At 42.4% G+C, this 9,317-nt stretch overlaps 1 protein-coding gene across 7 annotated transcripts in view; it reads left to right on the plus strand.

The window, feature by feature from the left end:
• The window catches only part of PIKFYVE (phosphoinositide kinase, FYVE-type zinc finger containing), a 99,504-nt gene extending 90,697 nt beyond the window's left edge, over nucleotides 1-8,807 (plus strand). For all 7 annotated transcript variants that reach the window (XM_048869275.2, XM_048869277.2, XM_048869278.2 and 4 more), the window contains 2 exons: nucleotides 3,687-3,761; nucleotides 4,718-8,807. In XM_048869275.2, the coding sequence (XP_048725232.1) occupies nucleotides 3,687-3,761; nucleotides 4,718-4,833 (191 nt within the window). In that variant the 3' untranslated portion in view covers nucleotides 4,834-8,807. The remainder of the gene's footprint in view (nucleotides 1-3,686; nucleotides 3,762-4,717) is intronic.
• Nucleotides 8,808-9,317: the final 510 nt, after the last annotated feature.

Here is a 9,317-nt window from a genome sequence, read left to right on the forward strand (position 1 = left end):
GGAGCTGCTCCCTGGAGCCTCCTGCTTGCCGTTCCCCGGGGTGCGGGGGCGGAAAGAAGAGCGGTGCTAATGTCAGGGTGTCCCCCTCCCCCCACTCCTGCCCCATGCTCCTGTACCCACATCTCCACAGAGCGGTGCAGGGGGGCGGGAACACGACAGGGCTCAGGATGAGGGAGCTTGCTGGCAGCAGCTGCTGTCTCAACTTGCCGATCTACTTAAAAAAGCAGTGTACTTAGAGTGGGGTCAGCGCACTTAAAGGGGCAATGCGTGTCCGTCTCTCTCTCTCACACACTCACACGGTGTGTCTCCTCCCTCCATTTGTGCTGCCTTGTAGAGTGTGAGGCTACATTAAGGACAGTGTGTTAACCCTCGAGGGCTCAGCCGAGTGCTAGTTCATCATTTAGCAGCATATCCCCCCCTCTGACTCCACTATCTCAGCCAAGCTTCACAATTGTCATTGCTGTGTACGGTATTAAATTGTTTGTTTAAAACTTATACTGTATATATGTGTATATATAACTTCGCTGGAAACCGCACCCCCCATATTAATTTTTATGGGGAAATTGGATTTGCTTAACATTGTTTCACTTAAAGTAGCATTTTTCAGGAACATAACTACAGCGTTAAGCAAGGAGTTACTATATAATGAAAACAGCAAACTTGGGGAAATCGTTTTACTTTGTGTAATGACCCATCCACTCCCAGTCTCTATTCAAGCCTAAGTTAATTATATCCAGTTTGCAAATTAATTCCAATTCAGCAGTCTCTCATTGGAGTCTGTTTTTGAAGTCTTTTTGTTGTAATATTGCGACTTTTAGGTCTGTAATCAAGTGACCAGAGAGATTGAAGTGTTCTCCGACTGGTTTTTGAATGTTCTAATTCTTGACGTCTGATTTGTGTCCATTTATTCTTTTACGTAGAGACTGTCCAGTTTGACCAATGTACATGGCAGAGGGGCATTGCTGGCACATGATGGCATAGATCACATTGGTAGATGTGCAGGTGAACGAGCCTCTGATAGTGTGGCTGATGTGATTAGGCCCTGTGATGGTGTCCCCTGAATAGATATGTGGACACAGTTGGCAACGGGCTTTGTTGCAAGGATAGGTTCCTGGGTTAGTGGTTCTGTTGTGTGGTGTGCGGTTGCTGGTGAGTATTTGCTTCAGGTTGGGGGCTGTCTGTAAGCAAGGACTGGCCTGTCTCCCAAGATTTGTGAGAGTGATGGGTCATCCTTCAGGATAGGTTGTAGATCCTTGATGATGCGCTGAAGAGGTTTTAGTTGGGGGCTGAAGGTGATGGCTAGTGGCGTTCTGTTGTTATCTTTGTTGGGCCTGTCCTGGAGTAGGTTATTTCCCCACGTTTATTTCCCCCACCACCCACAGCTCCTCGGACGTTCCTGTTAACTGCTGGAAATGGCCCACCTTGATTATCACTACAAAAGGTTTTCTCCCCCGGGCTCTCCTGCTGGTAATAGCTTATCTTAAGTGATCACTCTCCTTACAGTGTGTATGATAACACCCATTTTTTCATGTTCTGTGTGTATATAAATCTCCTCACTGTATTTTCCACTGAATGCATCCGATGAAGTGAGCTGTAGCTCACGAAAGCTTATGCTCAAATAAATTGGTTAGTCTCTAAGGTGCTATAAATACTCCTTTTCTTTTTGCGAATACGGACTAACACGGCTGCTACCCTGAAGCATGAAATTGTAGCTCTCCCTCTAAACTAAAAGCGCTGATGAATATTTCACTATTTTGCATTTTCATTCCCACAGTCGCTTAAGCAGGGTCAGCCAACTTTCTAAGTAGTGAATTTCTTCATAGGATGAGCTGCCTCTATGGTACCAAGAGCACTGTAAGCAAACTTAGTGGAAAAATGGGCATTTCGTCTATTTCTATTGTCTGCTAACCGCAGGCTCTGTTATTTTCCTATGAATAACCACTACCTGCATTTGTTAGTTATTTGGGTAGCATTTTACATCAGATGATTGGGTGTTCTAGCATGTACCCTGAAACAGATGGTGATAGTAGAAAATTGTAGGCATTATGGAAGGCGTATTTGCCTCTGCTGGATGATGATAATAGAATAATCATATCAGAGAAGTAAGCATATGGATCTCTCAGACTACATGCCACGCGATTTCTCCATCACTTCCGCTGGTACCTGTCATACTAAGGTGACTCTGAGTACATTCAGATTAAAGATCTACAGAACTAAGTCTGGTCTTAATGCAAAGCTTTAGATTGTATCATTTATTCTTTTGCTTACCAATGTCCATTTATACAAACTGTGCTTTTAACTTTTCAAGTGAAAGTTGGTTGTAGTTCATCTATTTACATATATACACACACTCTCTCTAATATTATATTAAAAAATATTTTGGAAATCACTTCTGTTTTTAACCTGAATTCCTCAGGGAAACATGCCTTGAGTATTGCTGGATTGAGTTGAGAAGAGAAAAATCATTCAGTATTCCCTGAAGAACCGATGGGAATATTTTTTTATCCTCTTGCGTTCTATTCTTTGTGCTTACAAAGATGCCACTTTTATCCAAAAACAGGCTGTGTCAGTGTTCCCACTTTGTTCTGTTTTGGTGTGTTAAATAAAAAGAGGCGAATTTATGCCTGGGGTCATTGCCATTTGAATTGCTCTACACAGGGCTGATGCTAGGGCCATCGTTGTTTGCATTTTGTTCAGTAAATACTCTTATGCTACCCTGCTTGTGCATAACTCGCCACAATGCGTGGGCTATTGAAGGGATTTCAGTAAATATTGGAAAATATTTGATGTGCAGTGATGAAGAATCTGTAATCGGCAGGTCTTGGTGAAAGCAACAACGTTCACTTAAAAATAACACCGTCCACAAACAATAACAAGCCTTGAATATAAGGCTGGGCAACTGCAGTGAATAAGTGCTAGGATAAAGACTAACTGATGTTGCTTCCAGGGACTCTGCACAATGTGTGGGAGAGCAGTAAGAGAAACAGGATCACCTAATGAAGAATTTTTTAAAAATGATGATGTTTTTCTCATAAGCCTGAGAAGCTGTATTGACTTTTTAGTTCACGTGCCAAGGAGAGAGGTTTAGAAGCAACCTTGGGACTTTCCTGCCCAAGCTATGCTGTCCTCCTTTCCTTTTGTTCAGGGTCACTTCTGGCATTCCCAGCCCTTCTTTCCATAAAGGAAAGCTGGGAGGTGCTCTGAGAGCAGCACCAGCTGCTGTTTGTGGGCAAAAGAGACTTTAATAAAGGGGAATAATACTAGCTTAAAATGAATGAGGTTGCTAGATCTTAAGCCACCGCAGGGCACCCTTGATCATCAACCACCTTATGAACTGTAGGACCAATGTGGGGCGACTCCTTGCACATGTAGGGTTGGGGTCAGCTGGATGAAGGAAAGTTCATAACTAGGTGCTTGGAATGCTCACTAGTGTGAGTCAAGGCAAGGCTATCTGAGCAATATCTTTGTGAATATAGTGAAGAGCTGGTGTGTTCTCATTGCTACTGAGCGATTTCCCCTGCCAGTGAGAGAGACAGCTGGCTAAGAATGGGAAATTGTTACGTTGGCAACAAATGCTTGCAGCTTGAGTTTCTTTGCTATATACCAGGAAATGTGTTTCTAATTACCCAGGAATATCTGTATTTGGAATATGAACTTCCTGACACATCTTTCTGTACCTGTAACAGATTACATTCGCACCTTTACCTGGGACAAAAAGCTTGAAATGGTGGTGAAGTCAACGGGCATCCTGGGAGGACAAGGTGAGTCCAAGACACACCCAGTATTAATTCTGATAACCCACTCTATCAGCACTGCTATTGACAGACTTCAGGCAGTGCTGTTTTCTCCCCCCTGCACCCCCACCACACTTTCTCTCGTACAAATTTATTGTTTCAACTCTTCTCCCTTATTCCCAAGGCTGTGCACAGTGTAAGAGTCTTGTGTTCTCAGAATGCAGCTGCATGGGTGGTACTGTTAATTGGCATATTACTTTTTGTAGGGCAGGGTCACCTACATATCTTGCTGCTCTATTGTCTTAGAGTAACGGTATCTCTGTATTGTTGGTTTATTTGCAGGGGTAACTAATCTTTTAAAAGCAGATTCAGAAATGCCTGATTTCTTGGTTTTGGGGAATGAAATCTCTTCTGTGAAAACTCCCCGCACCTTGTGTGCTCAGAAGATCTGATTCCTCTCCTTTGCTTGTGTCCCTTCCTCTGGGATATCACAGTCTCTTTATAACCACTGCCTTCCCAAACCATGCTGAAGTAGCTCAAGCTACTCACTGTGATGTCAAAGTTCCCCACAGAACAAGTGCTTGACCATATGACTTTCTAGTATCATTTGCACTGTGCCAGTTGTGGGGAGCTCAAAAGGGAAATGCTTACAAATGAGCTGTCAGCAGCTCAAGAGGAAGAATTGTCTTGTGGCTGAGGCACTTGACTGGGACGCTGGAGTCTGTGTTCAGTTCTCAGCTCTGCCCTGCCTGTGTTGGACAAGTCACTTCACTTCTGCCTCAGAGCCCATCTGTAAAATGGGTCTACTGCTTCCTTTGTCTTGTTTTCTGAGAGACTCTTGCGCTGTGTGTGTGCAGCATTCCGTGCTGTGGAGCCCCAATCTCAGTTACAGGCTCTAGGCACTACAGTAATACAAACCTGATTTTTCCTGTGTGATCTCTGGTCCATCTCAAACTGTGGCATTATTGTCTTTTAAACACTAGGTAAAATGCCAACTGTGGTCTCTCCAGAACTGTACCGGAGCAGATTTTGTGAAGCAATGGACAAGTATTTCTTGATGGTGCCGGATCATTGGACAGGGTTGGGTCTGAACTGCTGAGCTAAAGCACATGTTGTGATGGGCGGGGAAGCACAGTGAATGAAAAAATTCCCTGATAGAAGAGGACACACACACCCTGGACTTTATATTGCCATTCCAGCTCCTCAGCAGTAGGCAAAAGGATTGCAAACCTGCGTCTGTCTAACAGGCCACATGCATCTGAAGTGTAAAATCTGCATCTTACCTGCACTTCAGTTTCTGACATGAGGATTACAGATAAGGCTGGCAGATACAAGCTGTTGTAGGGATCAGAGTTGGAACCTATTTCTCAAGAAGATTGAGAATGGGGTGATTTATTAGCTCAGCCACAAGAAAGAGGACTGTATCCAATACAGATTTTTGTACACTGTCCCACATATCAGAGCACTGAAACCAGGTGCTGGCCGGTTTATGATGGATCACTTTGTGGAGAAGTAGGTGAGCTCTGCAAGTATTACACAACTTGTATGGTGGCTAATGTGAGTTTGAATTTATAGAGTTGATGAGTGTGATTTGCATCAGTGTCTAGTGTGATCGTGCAAGGGACATAGAAAGCTTTGAAATAAGCACCCTGTTCATGGAAAATCTAAGTCAATCCATATCCACAACATTCATTACTGCTGCAGTGGTCTGAAGCAGACCTTGTAAGAATCAGAGTGAATAACTTGTCCTGTTATGCACTTTACAAGTTCTGTTCTTACAGGCTTCTGTAAACAATATTTGTGTGTGTTTTAGCCAGCTATGACGATTACATTGTCCTTTTATTTGTACTGATCTTTTATGCAGCTAAGTTCATTGCAGTAAAGTGCAATTTGCCCTGCATGTCATAATTTAGTTTTCAGCAGCCTCACACAGAAATGGAGCAGTCGAACACTGCAAAAACTGAAAACAATAGGAACATAAACCAGACATTCCCAAAGCCCCAGAAGCAAACTTATTAAACTACAGATCTCTCTTATCCCTTTCAAGAGGGACTTCTGTGCAACACTGCCTTGTCTTGCATTATGAATCATGCTGCCTTAGTGGTAGCTTCCTTTTTAATGATACTAATGTCCTTTGAAGATAAATTCCAATCATTTCATTTTGTTCCCATACAACTTTGACTATCACATTCCTTCAGAGTAAAAAGTCTTGCCAGCACAATATTTTTCTTACATTCTTAAGACAAGATTCCACATCCAGACCTCAGTGACATTTAATACATATAAACCAGATTGAAAACCCTTCTAAACAATATTTGCTTCTGCAGCATTGAAATGAATGTTCAGTTTTTTTGGTGCTCTGTGGAAACTGAATTAGTGGGTGTGTTTAGTATGATGTGCGGGGGTCTGTGGATTGCCACAACTTGAAAATAAGCACTTTTCATTTTTATTCATTTTACTTGTTTTTTTTTGTAGACGTGACAAGAGTTTACTTATTTTAGCTTCAATACAATAAAGGCCAGTAAAAATGAGGGTATTGTATGTATGTTAGAGGCAGGTTCCATTATCCTTGGAACTTACTTTGTAGGACATAGGCAACAGCTAAAATTAAACGTGGCATTGGAGACGGCACACGTATTCAGGACCATCATCTGCTGTCACTGATACTAGGTTCACTGCAGTAACTGAGTCTCAGCTGTGCATTTCCCTCCACCCAACATTTCTCTTTCTAGGGTAATGGTAATTCATCTACCCAAGCATAGAGGTTAGAGAGGGTGAATAAAGCAATTTCAGCAGTGGTCACCTGATCCAGGTTGTTCCTATAAAAATGCAGCTTGGTGCTAAGCTACTGTGAAGTGACGCTGCTGTAGCGTTCTTGTCCTGTCAAGCAAAAAACTCCGTTAGATTCTTATATTTGGTTGATCCTACTGTAGAAAGAGGAAGGAGAGGAGTCTAACTTGGGTTTAAGCTGGAGAAGTCCCATTCCCTTTGTAGAGCGTGGTTGTTCATGTTTCTGGATCCGCTAGTCATCTGAACTAGTTTGCAGTTACAGTGCACTCCAAGGATGGCTGAAAGCAACAATACTGCATGTCTCCCTACATCAGAATCCCATAAATCCAGTGAGTCAAACACTGATGTCTGAGGTGCAGCTGTTGCATGTTCATGCAATTTCTTACCTCTAGTGTTCTAACTTACATCATGCTTACCTGGATATAGCTGGCTTTCAGTGGGGTTGTGCTTTTTGCCCAGTTTGACAATTAAGTTAGCTTTATACAAGGTCAAGTGACTTACCAAGTATCATGGAATTACTGCTTTTAACTAAGAATGCAACTCAGCCATGTTTTCATTCCTATTGTATGTAGGTTTTTCTAGCTCTAGGAGGAAGCATTATTACACATCTTCCCCAAAATAAAGAGCCCATGACACTGACTTGTATGGCTGCCCCAAGTCTATATTACAAGTTTGCACAAGTTTCACCTTTTATTTCGCTCTTCTCCAACTTACCCAGTAAAGCTAATTTATACACTCTTCTCTTACCCACGCTGAGCGCCCAATTGACCCTATCAAGTGGATTTTCTCACTTTTGTTAACAGAGTAACAGACCAAATCTGAACATGGGTAACATTCAGGTTTCTGCTCTCTGCTATAGTCCTTACACTCCACAGCATCCTCATTCTGATACAAAGAATAGTTACTCTGTAGAGTGATGTATGGTTTTTGCCTATGCCTCTACTTAAGCTGCTGATTATTAGTATCTCTGCTAACTATGGTTCTGATGTAACATAGGGTCAGTACTCTGCAGTATTGGGATCCACAGACTGAGACCTTCAGCACTGCACAAAAAGAGACTGATGTAGAACTGACTTTTTTTAAAAGTGTGTACTTTGGGCAGCTGATTTGCAGTAGTACTATTTGAAACCTGAAAATGTCCCTTGAATTCCGGGCCAGATCCTCCGCAGGTACAAACTGGCATAGTTTTTTCTGAAGTCAGTGGAGTTATGCCAATTGACATCGGCTCAGGATCTCTCCCGTGACATTAGTGGTAGCACTCAGCCAGTAAATTACTTGTCCTGGTCTGACCGAGGCTGATAACATATAGTGCTGGCCTTGGAAAATAAAGGGGCACCGATATGAACTATGATCTTGAAGGTTTTGCAGATTTGAAGTACTTGATGATCTTATTCAAATGGGGCAAAGTTCAAGTTATATACACCTAGCTATATAGTGTGCAGCAGGAAGGAAGTGTCAGCGACAGGAATGGAATTGGCAGCTCCTTACAGGTGATCTCTATTAGGACAAGAACGATCCTAGCATTTCACCTGCTACAAAACTGAGTTCCTCTAAAGGAAAGCAACAAGCAGTATTTGTGTGCACAAAAGACAGCATTTCACATCTGAAAACTCCTCCTGTCAGGGCTAAAACTGGGCTGGTGAGATGCTGGTGTCTGACTGTAGCTGAGCCCCATCAGGGTCCCTGAAGTATCAGTGCAGGGGAATGTAACTCTCGCAGTATTATGGCTCTGTTTAGTGCAATGGTTTCTCTTAGTTCTGTAACACGGGTGTATGTACATAGAGTAAATCATCAACTACAATTGTAATCATGAAGCAGTACTTTCTCAGAGGCTGCATTAGCTGTTGTATAAATCTAGGCGTTCAGGCAAATGTGTTAATCTTGTCTAATTCAAGAAGTGACCCCTCATTTTTGTGTTACAGTATCTGTATAGCACAACTTCTTTTAATTGCCTGGGGCTGGATTCTGCCACCCTTGTTCACAAGGAGTATTACCTTGCTATATAAGTAGCCCCATATGAGACCAATGGTGCTACGTGCATAGTAAGATGCTTCTCAATGTGTCTAAAAGCATAGCAGAATGAGACCCTTAATTACCAGAGATGAGACTAACCACATTCAGAAGCACTCAATGTACCATAATATGTATATATTTCTATTGTACCTTGGTTCCAGCTGTGTTTTATATGATTGACATGTTAAGCTATTTAAAAGTAACTGCCTTGACTACTTGGAAAACTGAACTGTATGTAGATAGCAGTCCCAATAAAGTAATTGAAATATACTTACTACTCTTTACATTCTTTATATGCATTTGACAAGAATCTCATCAAATTATAGCCAGTAAACGTTGTGTGTGTACAGAGGCATTGGCATAATTTAGGCAAGATGGCTGAAAAACTCCCCCCACGCCCCCGCCAATAATTGGGTTAATCCCTAATCTCGGGGTATGTCTGCCCTGCAGTTTGGAGATGTAAATGCAACATGGGGGCCCACCAAGGACCCCGAGTACCTACTTGAGAGGCTGCCATATGTACTATCCAGGCTTCACTGCTCTTGAACTAGATTTGATCCAGTCAAAACTAGCTGGGGTCTGTCTACATGTGCCGTAATCACACCTCCCAGCTGCAGTGTTGACATACCTTAAGAGGTAAAAAGTTTTCATGTTCCCTCTTGGTGAAAGGGGAGGAAAATAATGACAGCAGGCTGCTTGCTCAATGAGTTTAATTTTGGGTGAGCACAGTAGTTTTAACATCTAAATTAGAGCAAGGTTGTGTGTGGCCCTTTCACATGT

The sequence above is a fragment of the Caretta caretta genome, chromosome 11 (assembly GCF_965140235.1).
Source record: "Caretta caretta isolate rCarCar2 chromosome 11, rCarCar1.hap1, whole genome shotgun sequence".
Taxonomy (NCBI): domain Eukaryota; kingdom Metazoa; phylum Chordata; order Testudines; family Cheloniidae; genus Caretta; species Caretta caretta.